At 36.1% G+C, this 18,870-nt stretch overlaps 1 protein-coding gene and 1 pseudogene across 4 annotated transcripts in view; one reads left to right on the top strand and one right to left on the bottom strand.

The window, feature by feature from the left end:
• TBC1D32 (TBC1 domain family member 32) overlaps positions 1-18,870 on the top strand; it is a 237,185-nt gene that overhangs the window by 18,407 nt on the left and 199,908 nt on the right. For 3 of the 4 annotated variants that reach the window (XR_013486958.1, XM_020986958.2, XM_078155175.1), the window contains exons 5-9: positions 1,492-1,560; positions 9,948-10,073; positions 13,651-13,729; positions 13,904-14,007; positions 14,098-14,159. Coding sequence is in view for 3 of the 4 variants with exons in the window: in XM_020986958.2 (XP_020842617.1) it covers positions 1,492-1,560; positions 9,948-10,073; positions 13,651-13,729; positions 13,904-14,007; positions 14,098-14,159 (440 nt within the window). In the remaining variant the exon portion in view is untranslated. The remainder of the gene's footprint in view (positions 1-1,491; positions 1,561-9,947; positions 10,074-13,650; positions 13,730-13,903; positions 14,008-14,097; positions 14,160-18,870) is intronic. The other variant, XM_078155176.1, reaches the window with a different exon arrangement.
• On the bottom strand, positions 4,538-5,116 carry LOC110208799 (large ribosomal subunit protein eL18 pseudogene; annotated as a pseudogene).

Consider the following 18,870-nt stretch of genomic DNA (forward strand, 5'->3'; position numbering starts at 1 on the left):
GATTAGCCACTTGGTGATGGATTCTTTGGCCATGGCAAAAAAATCCAAAATCATTGTCAGCTCCATGTGAACCCCTTTTAATTCTGCAGTAATAGTAGCCAAATACTGAAAAAGGAGCAAAGGATGCTAAGAATCAATTTTTAGACAGTTTGGTGCAGTGGAATGTGCACTGAATTTTGAATCGCAGGACCTTGGGCAAATCACTTAAATTCTTTGGACCTCAGTTGCCTCCTTTGTTAAATGAGACAATTCAGCTAAATGACTTCTAAGGGCCTTTCTAGTTCTAGATCTATGATATTCACAAACTTAACTGAAAATAATCTAAATCTGAGATTCTTGTTGAATGAGCAACAAGTGGTCATACTGCTAAAGAAATTGAATTGCTTCACTGTTGATGTTTTCGATCAGGGGTTCTTAACTGTGTTTTTGCCATGGACCCTTCTGGCAGTCTGGTGAAGCCTCAGAGAAGCAGAAAGTGTATGTTACAAAATTAATAAGAAAAAAAGAAACTCCTCTCTGTATTCTCTCAACCTTGTTGATTTCAGAAAATTTTATGAGTCCATTTATTATTTCTCTGCATATGACTGCCAATTTATATAAGCAAAACTAATCTCCTTCTGAACTGTAGTCCTTTTTTACCAACTATTTGTTAGGCATCTCTAATCAGGTGTTTTGCAGGCACCCAAACCTCAATATATCCAAATTGGAACTCCTCTACCGCTCATCTGTCCTTCCTCTAACCTTTCCTATTTTTCTAGGGAGTTCTTCCAATTACTCAGGTGTACAGTGTCATCTTTCCCCACCCCATCCTCTATCTTTGTACATCCAAGTCTTTTGAGTTAATAGATTTAGAGGTAGGAAGGCCCTCAGAATCCATCTACTTTAATCCCCCCCATTTTACAAATGAGAAGAAAGACCTAAAGAGGTTAAGTGACTTGTCTAGGGTCACACATCTAGTCCCCAGAGGCATGATTTGAACCCTGCTTTTAAAGTGCTTGTGGTCTACTATAAACCTGTCTTCTGATGACCATCCTTTCTCTAAGGAATTTTAGTTACCAAAGTGTGGGAGAGAAAATGGAAATAAAAGGACAAAGAAGGGATTAATGTACACCACCACTATCACCTATAATAACAAACAACCCCATAGAAATGCCTAGAACCTTATATGTTTGGATTTTAGCTATTTTCTTAAGAGGTGTTTGTGTTTGCCACTTTTGTGTCACAGATTTGTTGGGAGAAAAATAGTATGGGTATGGTTACATCTTGATCTAGTAGCTTTCTGCATACTGTAATTTAAAAAATGCAGTGATGATATTCATATTCATGATGAAACAGTGTTCCATGAACTTCTCAAGTTATCTGTCTTTGGAAATATAGCCCATTTTATTTTTCTTCATTTCATTTTATGCCTAGAAATTCTAGCTTTTAAAGCTCTGATTATGAGGATACTAAATAAATTAAATTTTTTCATGTGTTTAATATATTTTTCAGAGTTATAAATTTAGTCAAGGAAAATTACAATTACTTTTAGAACAACTGGACCCTGGGCAACCTAAAGAGGTATGTTTAAAGGAAAAACAGTCATAAAACTTTTTTGTATATCATATATTAATAATGAATTATAGATGTGATGAAAGCAAGATAGTAATTTCATCATAGCCAGCCTTAGACAGACTAGTTCTGATTTTTCTTACCAGATGTGCCTGCATTCAAATTAAGATCATTTAGGATTTTTAAGGCAGTTTCTTAGAAATAAGAGGATTCAGAAAAGTATGCTAATATTATTTATATATACATGTATATGTAAATATTTTACTGTCAATTTAATTAGTATATTCCTCCTCCTTCCCTACCTGAAAACCATCCTTGTAAAGAAAAGAAAAATACAAGAAAAAAGTAGTTCAAGAAAAGTAGTCAGTATACAAACTAAATGTGATAATACATGCAATATTTCACATCCATAATTCCCCACCAAGAAGGGTTTATCTTCACCTTTAGTTTCTGATTTGCTTATCTAAAGACCTGAGCTACATGCAGCTCTTGCAACTATGTGTTTCCCAGGTGGTTGGAATTGTTCTTTTAATAGAATAGGATGATTAAAGGACATTGGGACTCATTCTACAGGTCCCATGAATTAGCCAGTGCATATTTCTTTCTTTTTTTTAGTTAATTATTTTTAACATTGTTTTCTTTTTAAATTTTGAGTTCCAAATTCTCCCCTTCCCTCCTGCTACCTCTCCCAGTCACTGAGAAGGCACGCAGTATATCAGTTTTGCATGTGAAATGATACAAAACGTATTTCTATATTAGCCTTATTTTTTAAAAAAAAGCAAGAAAAATAAAGAAATTGAAAAAATACATACTTCAGTTTGCACCCAGACTTCATCAGTTCTCTCTCTGGAAATGGATAGCATTTTTGAATCTTGAGTCCCTTGTAATTGTCTTGAATGACTGTATTGATCAGAGTAGCCCAGTTTTTCACAGTTGATAATTATTACAACGTTGCTGTTATTGTGCACAATGATCTCCGCATTCTTCCCACTTCACTTGGCATCAGTTCTTATAGGTCTTGCCATGTTTTTTCCGAAACCGTGCTCATCATCGTTTCCCAAAGCATGATAGTACTCCATCACAGTCAGATACTACAACTTGTTCAGCCATTCCCCAATTCATGAGCATTCCTTCTCTTTCCAGTTCTCTACCACCACAAAAAGAATTGCTATTAACATTTTTCTACATATAATTTCTTTTTATTTTTCTTTGATCTCTTTGGAATACATACCTAGTAGTGGTATTGTTGGGTCAAAGAGTATGCGCAGTTTTATAGCCTTTTGTGCCTAGTTCCAAGTTGTTCTCCAGAATGGTTGGACCAATTTGCTATTCTACCAACAATTCATTAGGGTACCTTATTTTTCCTCATCCCTTCCAGCGTTCATTTCTAATAGGTGTGAGGAAACACCTCAGAATGTTTTAATTTGCCTTTCTCTAAGCAATAGTGATTTGGAGCATTTTTTTTTAATATAGCTATAGATAGCTTTGATTTCTTCTTCTGAAAATTGCCTGTTTATATCCTTTGACCATTTATCAGTTGGGGAATATCTCATATTTTTGTAAATTTGACTCAGTTCTATACTCCATATATATTTTAGAAATGAAGTCTTTATCAGAAAAAACTTGCTGTAGAACATTTTGATATTGCTTTGTTTTCTATGGTACTTTTAAACAAAATGTTGTTAACCCTTGTTATCCCTTTTAATTAGGTCTGTTTTTGCTTGTGCTTTGTCTGAGATCTTAATTGCTACTCCTGCATTTATTTATTTATTTATTTATGCTCAGCTGAAGCATATTATCCTGCTCCAGCCCTTTATTTTAACTCTGTCTGTATCTTTCTGTTTCAAACACGTCTCTTGTAGACAACATATTGTTGGATTCTGGTTTTTAATCCATTCTTCTACCTGCTTCTGTTTTATGGGTGAGCTCATTCCATTCACATTCACAGTTATGATTTAAGTGTTTACATAAATTCTTACCTCTTTTAACCAATTCTAATGAGAATGGGGTTCAACCATTGCCTGCCATGCTCCTCTTCCCACCCCTGCCATGCTTTTCCCCTCTACTGTAAAAGCTCTTTGTGTGCATCTTTTATGTGAGAAAATTTTCTCCATACTACCTCTGTCTTCCCTCTTCTCCCAGGGTTCACACCTCTTTCCTATTCCTTTTTATTTTTTTGGAGATCATTGCAACATAGTCAATTCATATCCATGCTCTCTCTATGTAAATTCTTTTTAACTGACCTTATAATGATAAAGTTCTTAGGAATTATATGGATCACCTTCCCATATGGGAATTTAAATAGTTTGTCTTTATTGAGACTCTATGATTACTCTTTCACGTTTAACTTTGTATGCTTCTTTTGAGTCTTGTGTTTAAATGTCAAATTTCCTATTCACTCTTTTCATCAGGAATGCTTGAAAGTCCTCTGTTTCATTAAATGTCAACTTTTTTTTTCCCCTGAAGGATTATACTCAGTTTTGTTGGGTAGGTAATTTTTGGTTGTAATTCTAGCTCTTTTGCCTTCCATAATATCATAATCCAAGTCCTCTCCTCCTTTAACGTGGAAGCTGCTATGTGATCATGACTTTGGTTCCACAATATTTGAATTCTTTCTTTCTTGCTGCTTTGAAATATCTTCTGGAATTTGGCTGTAATATTCCTGGAAATTTTTATTTGGGATCTCTTTCATGAGGCGATGGGTAGATTCTTTCAATTTTGATTTTGTCCTCTAGCTCTAAAATATTTCTTTAAAATTGATGTCCAGGCTCTTTTTTTTGATTATGGCTTTTAGGTAATCCAATAATTTTTAAATTATCTTTCCTTGATCTATTTTCCTGGATCATTTGATTTTCTTATGAGATATTTCACATTTTCTTTTATTTTTTTTCATGCTTTTGACTATGTCTTATTGTTTCTTGATGTCTCATGGAATCATCATCTTCCACTTGCCCAACTCTAATTTTTTTTTTTTGTTCAAAAATCTTTAGTATAACAAGGAGGAAGGAAGTGAGTTTTTGTAGCCTCGGCTGCCATGGCAGCCCCTGGCATGCTTAACTTTTGGCCCTGGGATCAGACATATGGTTTGGTGTGGCTATGGGGAGTGCCCAGTGCCTTCCCAAAATGCCTGTACATCTCATGGCCCTTCCAGGGACCAGACAGCAAGACAATGTCCCGGCCCTTGGGCGAGCTCATGGCCCACTGGTCAAAGGTGAGGATCTTCCCACCAGCCTTGAGGATGTGATTCCAGGCATTGCCAATAACACGAAGGGCACACACCTTCAGCTTGGGGACATCCTGGAAACTCACATCATCTGTCACAGTCCCAACAACCGCAGCCATCTTGTTTTTTCTGCCAGGCAGCATCATTTTCCTGATCATTTGGGACGAGGACAAGGGAGCCAGTTGGTCCAGCTCATGAACAGCCTTTTCATTACAACCTTGTGGTAAGTTGAGTTGGTTCTACAGGCCAGGAACCAGTAGACCTTCACAGCAGCCTCAGGTGGATGTCCTGGCTCTTGGGTTCCTTGCGCTGGACTTTCTGGTCCTCGTTGGCAACTCCCATGCTGGCGCCCTGTTGAATACTGGCCCAATTAGGAAAGACCGACAGGCTGTGGAGCAGACTGGGAAGGCTCCAACTCTAATTTTTAAGGAATTATTTTCTTCAGTGAGATTTTGTACTTCTTTTTTCCAGTTGGCTAATTCTGTTTTTTAAGAAGTTCTTTTCTTCAGTGAACTTTCTGCCTCTTTTACCATTAAGGAAATTCTGGCTTTTTTAAAGTGTCATTTTCTTCAATTTTTTGTGCCTCTTTTACCAGGCTATTTATTCTTTTCATAATTTTTCCCCCATAACTCTCATTTCTTTTCCCAGTTTTTCCCCTACCACTCTTCTGGTTGGGCATGGGTCCAGTTAGCATTTTTTCTTTGAGGCTTTGCTTGTAGCTATTTTCATATTGTCTTCTTCTGAGTTTGTGTACTGGTTTTCCTTACCACTATAGTAGCTTTTTATGATCAAATTCTTTTTGTTGTTGTTGTTGTTTGCTCACTTTCCAGTTAATCTCTTGACTTTGAATTTTATTTTAAAGTTGGATTCTGCTCACCTGGGTTGGGGAGTCACTGTGCCAAACTTCAGGTTTTTTTCATGCTGCTGTTTTCAGAGCTAGTTTGGAGGGAGGGGGTTGGTGCTTCCAAGGTGGTGTGATCTTGGGAGAGGTATGATCACTGCTGTTCTGGTCTGCACTCTTCCCTTTACCCAGGAAGATCCTGGTCCCCTGCAGCCATGAGTGTTAGCACTTTCTTTGCCTTAGAACTGTGCCCAAGGCTCCTGCTCCCTTGTGACTAACCCTCAGCACTCTTTTCCACCTTGGAACTGCCTATGGGCAATAGTTAAATTCCTCCATTTGTGTAGGCTCCATAAAAGCGTCTACCCCAGTGTCATAAACTTCTCTGCTAACCTCCTGAATTTTCTTAGGCTGGAAAAATATTGCGCCCTGACCTTTTTTGGGTCCTGCTGCTCCAGAATTTGATTTGAGGCATTATTTTAAAGTTGTTTGGAGGAGAGTGTTGAGAGAATTCAGCTGCGTTGCCTGTAATCCTTTATCTTGAGTCCACCTCCTCCCAATACATATTCTAAATGATTTAGTCATGCTTTTTTTTTAACCTCACTTCCTCATATCTACATCCTAGGATAGAACCTTCCCTCATACAGTTAAACAACCACAAAAATTTAGAGTGTGAAACAATTTTCTAGCCCATGACAACTTAAAAGGTTGTCAAGAAAGGTCTGTCTTACCAGAGTCATGGTAATACAGGAAATCCTGCCCAGGTAGTGCAGGCCACACTTGGAGGCAGCTGCATCAGCAGGACAGCAGCCTCAGGAGCTCTCAGCACACAGAAGGTAGGTGGGGTTGGACAAATGGTCAGAAGAAAATTACAAGAAACCCTTTGCTGGCACTGGGTGTAGCACACTTTGCATCACCCATAAAGAGTTCTGGGCTGTGGTCCCAAGGCTTTTGACTGAGCAGGGGCCCTGGTGTCAGGGTGTTCCAGAGTGGAGAAGAGGAGCGTTATGGCTTGTAACCACAGGATAGCAGGATGCCTGAGGTGCATTTACAGGTCTAGGAGGAGCAAGAGCATTTGTGGCCACAGGCACCCCTCTATGTACTGGTACTGTGACCAGATCCCCTGCTTCTTACGTTAAATAGAGGCAGCAGGTAGCACAGTGGATAGAGTTCTTAGTCTGGAACTGGGAAGACCTAGGTTCAAATCCATCCTTGGACACTTACTAGCCATGTGACCCTGGGCAAGTCACTTAACTTGTGTTATCTTCAGTTCAGTGTCTTCTTCAGCCCTCCTTGGTCACTGTTTGGACCCTGATTGTCTCAGAATGAATATCAATAGCAATTGTTTCTGTTTTGGCCAGAACCTCTGAGGTTCTTCCCTTCCTAGATCTATTTTTTTTTAAGAGGCCATTCTTTGCCTCATTTTTTTAATTAAGCCTTAATCACTGAATGGGCTCTGCCTCAGTCACACTGAAACCTGTTAAAGACTTTAACTTGAAAAGGCCAAGGTCCCCTATGTATCCTGGGCCATCTCCAGTTGTCTTGATCTATATCTGGCCACTGGACCCAGATGGCTCCAGAGGAGAAAGTGAGGCTAGTGACTTTGCACAGCCCTCCCTCACTTAAATCCAATTCACTTTCATGTCATGGCATCACCTCCCTGATGTCATGGTCCTGTTTGAAAATGAAGGACAAACAGCAGCAATTATCATCTCTATACTAATGATTCTCAAATCCTCTTATCCTGTCCCAGTCTCATCACTGGTCATCCAATTTCGCCATGTCCAGTTGCCTTTCAAACATCTTAAACCGGATGTCTTATAGGCATATTAAACTCAACATGCCCAAAACTGAACTCATTCATCTTTCTTCCTAAACCCTACCTCCCACTTAACTTCATTATTACTATCAAGAAACAACCATCCTCCCAGTCCCTCAAGCTTGCAACCTAGGTGTCATCCTCAACTCCTTACTCTCTGATCCTTCATATCCAATCTATTGCTAAGGCCTACCAATGTCACTTGCGACATCTCTTGAATACATGTCCCCAACCCCCACCCTGTCACTGCCACCAGTCTTATGTAGGCCCTTGTCAATTCATGCTTGGATTACCACCATAGTCTGTTGATGGGTCTGCCTGCCTCAAGTCTTCTCTCCCTCCAATTCATCCTCCATTTAGTGACTAAAGTAATTTTCGTAAATAACAGGTCTGATCATATAAACTTCAGTGGCTTCCTATCACTTCCAGGATCAAATACATAGCTCAGCATTCAAAGTTCTTCATACATTCCCCTCCTCAATCTCCCCCCTCTCCTCCGGCTTCTTACACCTTATTACCTGCCACATACTTTTCTATCCACTGATGCTTGTTCATTGCTGTTCTACAAACAAGACACTCTATCTCTCTACTCTGGGCATTTTTTATAGTTATCCACTATGCCTGGAGTGCTCTCTCTCCTCATTTCTACTCATTAGCTTTCTTCAGTTTTCAACTAAAACTTTACATTCCACAGGAAGCCTTCTTATTTCTAATGTCTTTTCTCTTTTATTTATTTCATAATTATTCTGTATATAGCTTGTTTGTATGTATTTCTTTTCATGTTTTCTCCCATGTTAGATTGTGAGCTCCTTGAAGTTAGGGACTATTTTTTGCCTCTTTTTGTGTCCCCAGCACTTAGTATAATGTCTGGCACATAGTAGACTCTTAATAAATGCTTATTAACTTGCTTTTTTGCTAATCAACTTGACTTTTTTTTTGAGGTTGGATTATTTGAGTAAGTACTCTGTTTCATGTTGTGTTGATTTGGGCATTAATTTTTTTAAAGTATTCATTTCATTTATATGGTCAGATTTATTGGCATAATTATTTATTTTTCTTCATTGATTTGGAATTCACTTTTTAAATTTTTGATACTGGTAATTTGGTTTTCTTAAGCCAAAAAGAAATCAATCTAATAGTTTGTGTATATGTGGAAGATAGATCTGATGGTGTAGTGTTGCTATTAAAAAACTTCTGAGGTGATTACCTTACAAGGATTTTCTTCCTTTTCATTGTTCTACTCCATTTTGCTTCTGTCTTACAGTTTTAGATGTTAAGGTAGATAGAGTAGATTGACCAGAACTTTTTCATGTTGCCAGATTTCCCCGAACTATGAATTTTTTTTGGGGGGGGATAGGAGGGAAACTCTAAAGTATATTGGAGTTTTTTTCCCCCTCTTCGTTCCAAGGAACATGAGTTAAGGACATGGAGTTAAGCCATGAAATATTTTTCAGAGATTTTTTTTTCATTTACCAATCAGAAAAAAATTTAGGAGGACTAAACTGTTTTATTGTAGGGTACTTTCAAACTTTGCAAACTTGTGAATATTACTGTTTTTTTTCAAAGCCTTATTTCGGTAGAACAAGAATTTGCAATAGTAATTAGAATTATCATATGCTTTAGGATTGTTCAATGAGTGGGGATAAATTTCTCTCTGCTCATACTTCAACCATTTGAATGCCACTGTTTCCACTGGACTCTTGAGTAGGGGCAGATGTTTAGTGATAAATGTTTTGTGAAAGGCTATAAGCTAAAGGCAGCTAGGTGGCGCAGTGGATAGAGCACCAACCCTGGAGTCAGGAGGACCCGAGTTCAAATGTGGTCTCAGATCCATGACACTTATTAGCTGTGTGACCATGGGCAAGTCACTTTACCCCATTGCCTAGCCAAAAAACATAAAACAAACAAACAAACAAAACCTTTGGGGCAGCTGTGTGTTGCAGTGGGTAGATCACTGGCCCTGGATTCAGGAGGACCTGAGTTCAAATCTGGCTTCAGATACATAACACTTACTAGTTGTGTGACCCTGGGCAAGTCACTTAACCCCATTGCCTAACCCCCCCCGAAAAAAAAAGAAAGGCTATAAGCTTAGTTTTCTAAGCTGTAGCTAACCTTTCTGCCCTCCTTCCCCTCGCTATCCTTTCTTGGAGATAAGATATTATTCAATATCTTATAGAAGTAAATTTAAAAAAAAAATTCTAGCTGGCTAGAATTGTAATCTAGAAGACTTTAGTACTCTTGATTTTCAGTTAAGGAATTTTTCTTGCTTTGCCATAAGGATGCCTTTGTTTTTTATTTTATTTTTTTAAACTCATACTACTATGCATAAGAAGCTGGCTTGCAAGCCTTACCTTTTAAAGGAAGATCTGGTTTCTTTTATAGTAAAATTCTAGATTAATTATTCAGACTCAACTATTCAGTAGCTTATTAAAGGTTGCTTATTTTACTGGTTCTGTGCTAATGGTTTATGTTAGTATAACATGTGGATTTCTTTTTATTTCCTTCTGATATCACAGGTGCGACTTGAAGCAATACAAACATTGTGCTCTGCTCCTCCTTCTGATATATTAAATTGTGAAAACTGGACTACTCTTTGTGAAAAACTTACAATATGTCTTTCAGATCCTGATCCAGCATTTAATGTAAGGAAACATTGACTTATAAAAATGTTAAAGCTAAATCCCTTTATTATGTAAAATAAACTATTTCATTCTTTCTATATTTATGGAATTTATTTCTATAAATGAGTAGCTCAGGAGAATGATGTGCTGAATGCTGGGGACATACAGAATGGGCCAAACAACAGTCCTTTCCCTCAAGGAGCTTACAATATAATGAAACAACAAGAAAACAAATATGTACAGACAAGTTATATAGAGAATAAATAGGAAATAATTAACACAGAGGAGGCACTAGAATTAAGATGAGTTGGGAAAGGCTTCTTGTAGAAGATTGGATTTTAGTTGGGACTTAAAGAAAACCCAAGAATTCGGTAGGATGAGATGAGGAGGGAGAGCATTCCAGGTATGGAGGATAGCTAGAGAAAATGCCCAGAATGGAGAGATGGAGTGTCTTGGTTGTGGAATAGCAAGGAGGTAAATGTCACTGGATTGAAGAGTCTGGCAGGGAGTAAAATACAAGACGACTGGAAAGGTAGGGATTGAGAAAAGGCCAATAGATTTGACAATTAGGAGATCATTAGTAAATTTGGAAAGAGCAGTTTCAGAGGAATGTTGACTTCAGAAGCTGAATTGTAGGGGGTTAAGAAGAGAGTGAAAGGAGAAGTAGAGATACCTATTGCAGATGGACTTCTCTAGGACTTTAGCCACAAATGGCAGAAGAGACATAAGACAGTAGTTTAGCTGTGATGGAAGGATCAAGTGAAGGGTTTTTTGAGAATGGAGGATGCATGAGGACATTTGCAAGCAGTAGGGAGGGGAACAAGAAGAGCTTGCAGATAAGTAATCAAATGGGGTTGACAGAGGGGCAGTCTAATCTGTTAGAGTAAATGGGATGAGCTGGGATCACTTGTGTAAGTGAAGTAGGGGCCTTGGTAAAGTGTAAGGCCACCTCTTTGTGTGAAAATGGGTAAAGAAGAAGATACTGGCAGACAGCATCTGAATGGTGTGAGATGAAGAAGAGGAGAGAAGAGTAGAAGCTTCAAATTTTTTCTGCAAAATATGAAGCAGGGTTCTTAGTGAGAGGTTGCAGGGTACCATAGGAAGGGGCACTATAGGTATAGCTATGGGGTATTTGAAGTGGAATGAAAAAGTTTGAAGATCCACAATGGACAGTGGCATAGTGAGTTGATAAAGGTTTTTTTGTTTATTTGTTTTTGTCTTTCATTGTTTCCTCAGGCTTATCTCAGTGCCTGGCACTAAGTAAGAGCTTAAAAATTGCTTGTTGATTGCCAACCACTGTGCAATATTTAAGTTTGTGTTAGGTAGACAGTTTCTATCAAGTAAATTTTTTAAAATGGTTCTGGTAGTTCATTGTTTTTCAATAAAGCCTTTTGAATAGTTATTTGGTTTATTTTCTAGAAATTATTGCTTTTCAAAAATACATTTTATACATCATTGTACTAAAGTTTATGTTTAAATTCTATAGAATATTTTGTGCAAAATTTGGCAGGATAGAATAGAATATTAGAGCTGGAAATGATCTTTGTGATTTTGCCCCATTTTATAGATGAAACTCAATCAGCAGAGTGAGGTCAATTGACTTGTCCAGAATTACACAGTTAGCTGGTGACACTGTTGGGAATAGAACCCATTATCCTAAGTCGTTGCCTGCTGCCTCAATACTACAATCTGTTTTGTTATATTACTAATACTTATATCCATATAAAGTTATAATATAATGCAGTGAAGATAAATGATTGTATCTTGAAGACTTTAAGATAGATAGTGATACTAATTTTGCAGCTATTGTTACTTTGTAAAATTTTTATAAGGAAGAAAATTTAATTGACCATTACTTGAATGTACTTCAATATTTCAAACACCAGAGGGTGTTGCAGACTACTACAAACTAAGCATTTTTAATTTGTGGTAATCAGAAAAAGGAAAGTGTCTTTGTGAGTCATGTTTTTAATATTTCTGGTGTTCTTTAATTAAAAGATCAAAGAGAGTATCGTGTTATACTTTTGTGTTATACTTCTTGGTTCAGTAAAGATTGTATTCAGTGAATACTTTAACTTTATGAGACTGGCAGTTTAGGAAGCAGTTAAGGTCATTTAAATATTTTATGTAGAATACTTTGATAAGTTTTACTTGTGAGTTAGTAGTCCCCGCTATATTTAATAATTTTACTTGTTAGTGTTTAACAATGGGTCTTTTTATAGCAACGGACAGTACTGTTACTTATTGAAAATAATCAGATGAATCTCAAAATAGGAGAAAAGGTTATAGAAACAATAATTTTGGATTAGGAAATCCAACAAAAAATTATTTTCGTTCCTAGCTTATATGTGCACTAAAATTTTCTTCTAACTTTGATTCTGTGTTTCTTCTAGTGACTGTTTTGTAAAAGATTGTTCCTTGAAGCAGTATATAATAAGCTATAACAACATTAATTGAAATGTTATGAATTCCCACCAATTTGCTATAAATGAAACTTTACACTTGCTAAAGAGTTAAGTGTCTTAAATTTGGCACAAATTTCTCAGGTTTGCTAGAAAATGTTTTCAGTCACTTGGTAGTAGAACTACCTCATGTAGAGCTATGGAAAATAAGGTTTAATCATTACAGTTCAACACATTGCTATATGTCCAAGTTGATACAATTTGAAATTAATGAAAGGGAACATCTGAGTTGCTTAATTGCTTCTATTTCATGTAATTTACTCTAAATAGTTTGACATAATAAATGCATAACATTGAAACTATTTATTTATTATGAAAGTAGAGAGAGAGAATAGGGAGAGAACTGGCTTTAAAGATGTCCTGTCTTTGCCACGTACTGGTTGTTTGGTCCTGGACAAATATCATATACTTTAATACTTAATTGCATTAGCCATTCTAAGTATAAGAAACAGTATATGTAATGTAGTGTAGAGAGTTAGCCTTTGAGTGAGAAAGATCCAGATTCAAGTTAGGCCTCAGACACATCCTGACTGTGAGTGACTGTGGGCCAGTTAAAGCTTCATACATTTCTCTAAGATCCTACCTTGCAGAACACTTAGAGATACATTTATAGAGGTGGTTTTCTTACCAGGAACTCCCTACAGTAATAACATTTTAAGACTGGAGCTCCTTCCCTATTGCCATCAATATGTAGTAGTATTTTTCTTTTCTTTGGGAGTAGGAAAAGGGTAACTAGGGAAATGTTTCTGTTGTGAAACTCAACAAAAAAAGTTGGGACTTGAAAAACAAATAGGGCACATTGTGAATATCTCTTTTTTATAGTTTATCGTCCCATACAGATATTCTAAATTGTGATATATTTTAAAATGTGTTTGTATACTAAAAAAACCCCTCCAACTTGGTTAATTGATGTCATTTTGTAATATCTGCTTTGGTTGGCCAGCATAAGAACGTTTGTTCTTTTATAAATAGGAATCTAATGAATTCTCTTTGCTGAGTTCAATCTTCTAAGGGACCACTCTTTGAAAAATATTAATCTTTTTTGCAAAGTTGAAACAGCCATTTGTTTTGTACAGATTCCTCTTACTTTCTTTAATTGGAATATTTAGTGTAAATTTTCTATCCTTTTTCTGTAGGATCGAATTTTGAAATTCTGCGCACAGACGTTTACTCTTTCACCACTGCATATGACCAAAGAAATTTATACAAGCTTAGGTATGTATGTTATACATGTTTTCTCACATTTTTCATATGCACATATCTACGTATATATTTGTACACATTAATATGTAGACATACACAGCTTGGAAAATAGGTGGTGGATAGCTGTCAAACTACTAAATACGTGGTATAATGATACTATTCTTCTATTACATTTTACCTTTTCAGCCAGACATTTGGAATTATATTTCCTTTCGGGTGAAAACCATATTCCTACTCTGTTGACTGGGGTAGATGTTACACATCCTAATGTGATCCATTTACTTAAAAAGGTACATATTGATTAAACATACATTCCTTTGTATTTAGTTTTATATTTCAGAATTCCTACTTTTCAAATTGTGTTCCTGTCTTCCGTATAGGTGCGCCTTCTAAATGAATATCAAAAGGAGGTTCCATCTTTTTGGATTCGTCACCCAGAGAAGTAAGTCATTTAGAAAATGTCAGATTTAGAAGTATAAATGTGGATGTTACTACTTTTTCCTATATTTCATGTGACACAGTATTGTACTCTATTTTTATATTTAGGAATTGGGATGGGGGTGGACTTGTGATTTAAATGATACATTTATGTATGTATGATTGTCAAAATAATTTTATATTACCCTTTTGTGTTCTTTTCTCAATTACATTGTAATTCTAAACAATTCATCCTGTATAATACATAGGCAGCATAGGATAATTGCTAGACCAAGAAGAGTCTAAAGATTTGGGGTTTAGTGGTGGTTTAGTCATCAACTGCTTGCCAATTCAGACAGTTTATTTTTAAGCCCTCTTAATTCCAAACTGTGGTAAGTTGATTGGTTTTTCTCAGATGGGAGATATATATGTTAATAGGTAAATATGCTTCTCACCCAAATATGAGCAAATGTGGAGTAAAACTGTAAGAATGACAGTATTTTGTGCATTCCAGAAATGATGCACAGGTCTCAGAGTTTCCCAGCATGTTCAAAGATATGTGGTTAAATTGTTCAGGTTCTGGGTCTCTTTGTGGGAAGTAAGAAATAGGTTTAGACTTTTTGACATCTTTCAAGGCCAGTATTTTCTTTAGTAACTTGCTCTCAAATCCTCTGCATTGGTCAGAGTGGATCCTAGCAGGGAGTCCCATCCATTGAAACATATTTTACCAGCAGTGTTTTGACACGGGGTGTTTTCTTGTTTCTGATTATATGTGATAACTAAGAAGAGTCAGAAGATCTTTGTTCTAATCCTCACTCTATTGATACCAATTAGCACTTTAGTTTCTAACTTCTAAGTATGTGACCCTTTGTTTGTGTGTCAGCATTCCTCATTTGTAACACGGTGGTTAGATTAAATGATATCTGTAGTTTATTCCAACTATAAAATTCTATTTTATACTTTATAAAAGGAGTATGGCCCAGAATAAGCTAAGGAATTAAATTATATTAATTTTGCCCCAACAGAAATGCTGCCATTGTCTTCAAGAAGAATAAAGTTTACAGAGATAAAAATATTTTTTGTCTTTCCTGACATGTATATTTTAGTCACTTTGGGAATTTCAAGGAATAATGGAATAGAGATAAAACCTCATCTTAAGTTGCCCTAATTACAGGGTTTCTGATAGTTTCTGATAGCTGCTTTAGATGTACTCACTCATATAAGAAAAGTACAAAACATGTTCTCTGCTTTCCTATCATCTCAGCGTCCCACTAGCCTGGTTTGGGAAAATGAGGCTGCATATGTAACTGGAGTCCAGACAAATGGTCCTTTCCAGGACACAGATATAACTCCTTTTAGGACATACATCGTTTCTGGATGGCTTTTAGATGTGAGGGTCTGGTAGGTTTTATATTGAGGGAGACAAAAGGAGATGGTTCCTCTACAAAATGCCCTAGAATAAACAGACCTCACATTCCTTTAGAGTATCAATCACTCAGTAGGCCAGTTAAGGCTACATGTAGGGCTTGTTCCCCAGATGGCGTCATGAGAGTCAGATATTACTGAACAACAGCAAGAAAAGAGAGAATTCCTTTAGTGGTTAGGGGCTGTACTCATGAATATTTGTTCAGCATGTTAGCTGTTTTTATTTCCTTGTCCTCCTCTTCTTAATGAAGGGCCCCGATTTAACTTGCCCAAATCAAGCTGTGTATTCTTAATGCTAGCTGGCTGTGGTTCTAAAGTACACTCTTGTGCATCAAGCTATGCTTTTGGGTGTCCAGCTTCCTTTTTGACAGTACTGCTAGTGGTAGAACAAAGAGTAACATATTCGTAATTTGAGGGAATTGGGTTTGGCATCTATATTGTTTTAATAGCTACTCCAAAGAATCAAATACTTGGAGTTGCACAGTCGAGAGTGTTGATATTTTCTTGTGGCTATGAAACCTATGCATATTTTTAAACAAGGTGGGAAAAAAAAGTATCTACTGGCTCTAAGAAAAGGAGTTGAGAGATGATCATCCCTATACAAAGAATAAGTAGTTTTACCTGAATTGGATCTATTGGCTACTTCTAATGATAGGTAATTAAGGTGATATGACATGACAAGTAAGTGGCAAATCTGTTTGATGATATTGGACACATTATAGAGCAGGAATTCCTAACCTGAAGTCCATGAATGTGCTTTTAAAAAATATTGTGATAACTATGTTTCAGTATAGTTAGTTTCCTTTGTAATCTAATGTATTTTGTTTTAGTCCTTTAAAGACATTATTCTGAAAAGGGGTTCATAGGTTTCACCATACTGCCAAAGGTCCACAGAAAGGTTAAGAATACCTCATAGAGGTTGAATCGGGAGATCAAGGTTCAGATAAAATTGGGGTTTATGTTCTGGGTAGGAATGAACTTGGCAGAAATCAGGTCTGTGTGTGTACTAGACATAATTTTAATTGTCATATATGAGTTGGGTCAGAAGACGTCAGTTAGTGCCTTGTGCTTGAACTAGAAACAAAGAATGAGATTAATGGTATACTGGAGAAAAAGAACAGAAAATTCAGAGAGGTCATTATTTTAACAATGGTAAGATGTGAGTTGATTTTTCTTTTTCTACTACCCTTCACTTTTCTTCCTGCTCCCCAAAGTTTATATGTGTGCCCTGAATGATTGAGGGCATATATTCTCATATATAAATATGAATATATATAAATATATACACATACACATATACACATACGTATATATACACACATATATATGTACATTCATTATTACTTCTCACACAGACAGCTGTGAGATAGATAGACGATAGATATATGTCTAGCTGTATCTGTCTGTCTGTCTGTCAATCTATATATATTCACTGTTACTTCTCACAGCTATCTGTGGGACCAAATCATTCAAGCAAATGGCCAAAGTTTTTTTCTTGCTACTTTACTTGATCTCTGTTATTTGCTATTAAATTCATGCCTACTCTGTCCCTTTTGGTCATGCTTTTCCTCTTGCTTAGAATATCCTTCCGTCTGTCCTTCATTTAAACAAATTTTAGATATTCTTCAAGACCGATCCACTTTATAAATCCTTTCCTGATAATATCATTCCTCATTGATTTCCAACTTTTCTTTATTTTAGAAACATGTATTGTCTTTATCACATTTTTAACTTTAAATTGAATGCTGCCTTGTAATGTCCATTAATTAATATATCTTAGTCTATTTGTCTACCGGGGTGGAGAACCTCTGGCCTCGGGGCCACATGTAACCTTCTAGGTCCTTGATGCTGCCTTTTGACTGAGTCCAAGTTTTACAGAACAAATCCTTTAATTAAAGGGATTTGTTCTGTGAAGTTTGGATTCAGTCAAAGGGCCTCACTTGAGGACCCAGAGGGCCACATGTGGCCTTGAGGCTGCAGGTTCCCCACCCCTGGACTAAGTTATAGTCTTCTGAAAGATGGAGACAAAGTTGTACACGTTTCCCTTATTCCTTACCTTATGAATATGAATATTGTATGTACCCAATAAGTACTTTACTAATTCTTTTTATCTTTTGATGATTTTACATGGGAACTTTTCCAAATGGATATGTTAGTAAGTCGATGAATGAAAATCAGAGGACTATAGACCTATCCTTATTTCCATGGGTATTATAACTTCACTTTAGATGATTGTAGCATAATTTCTAATAATGTACCACTATGTCAAACCTCCTACTTCTCTTTTTTTCTGTCTTAAGGGATATACTTTCCTAACCAATTGATATTTCGATAGAGGAACAACTTTACTAGAAACTTTTCTTCCATTTCCTAGTTTATTGCATCATTTCCTTTCATTTTAAAATGAAATGTTATTAAAAGCTGATGTAGTATTAAGGTGAACTGCTAGTCAAAATTTCCCATTTGAAGAATATCAGATCAGTCAATGCTATTTATTGTCTTATGCCTTAGATTTCTTTACATATTAATGAACTATTCAGTTTTTGGAATCCAATACAAAGAAAAATATTTGTTAAAATGTGTATATTAAAATAGCAAATGTACATTTAAATGGACTTTAAATGGTATTTATTTATAGAAGTTATTTTGACTGTTATTTTGTCATGTTTGTCTTCTTGATCTTTTAATAACAAATAATATTAATCAGTAAACTTTTTAAGGAGTTAACTAAGTGTCAGGCACTGTGCTAAATATTGGGAATACAAAAAGAGGCAAAAGACATTCCCTTCTCTCAAGGAGCTCACAGTCTAATGGAGAGACAACAAAATAATATATACAAACAAGCTGTATATAGGATAAATAGGATATAGTTAACAAAGAGAAGACACTAGAATTAAGAGGGCTTGGAAAAGGTTTCTTGTAGATGGGATTTCAAGGAAGCCAGTGTCACTGTATGGAAGAGTGGAAGTATATTACCACCGCAAGGTAATGATGTAGGATGAAAAAAACTTCATTGTCTTTGGTATTCACCTAATAATAAAATTTACAGGTTTTGAAAATAAGTAAGAATATTACACATGAATTCTTGATTATAGAGTATTAAAGCTTTGCTTTTTTGTTACAATTGAAGTAATTTCAGTGTCTTGATTAAATTCCACTCAATTAATTTGATTAGATTTGGATTATTTTTTCCATTAAATTAAAAAAAACTTTTTCCGTTATCTTAAAAGAATTGTAAAAAGTTTCTGTGAATCATTAAATAGTTCCTAAGGGTGACTGTATTTTAGTAATGGGAAAAATACCTTCTGTGC

This window comes from Phascolarctos cinereus, unplaced genomic scaffold (genome assembly GCF_003287225.1).
Source record: "Phascolarctos cinereus isolate Bilbo 61053 unplaced genomic scaffold, phaCin_HiC Scaffold_5;HRSCAF=322, whole genome shotgun sequence".
In the NCBI taxonomy this organism is placed as follows: Eukaryota; Metazoa; Chordata; class Mammalia; order Diprotodontia; family Phascolarctidae; genus Phascolarctos; species Phascolarctos cinereus.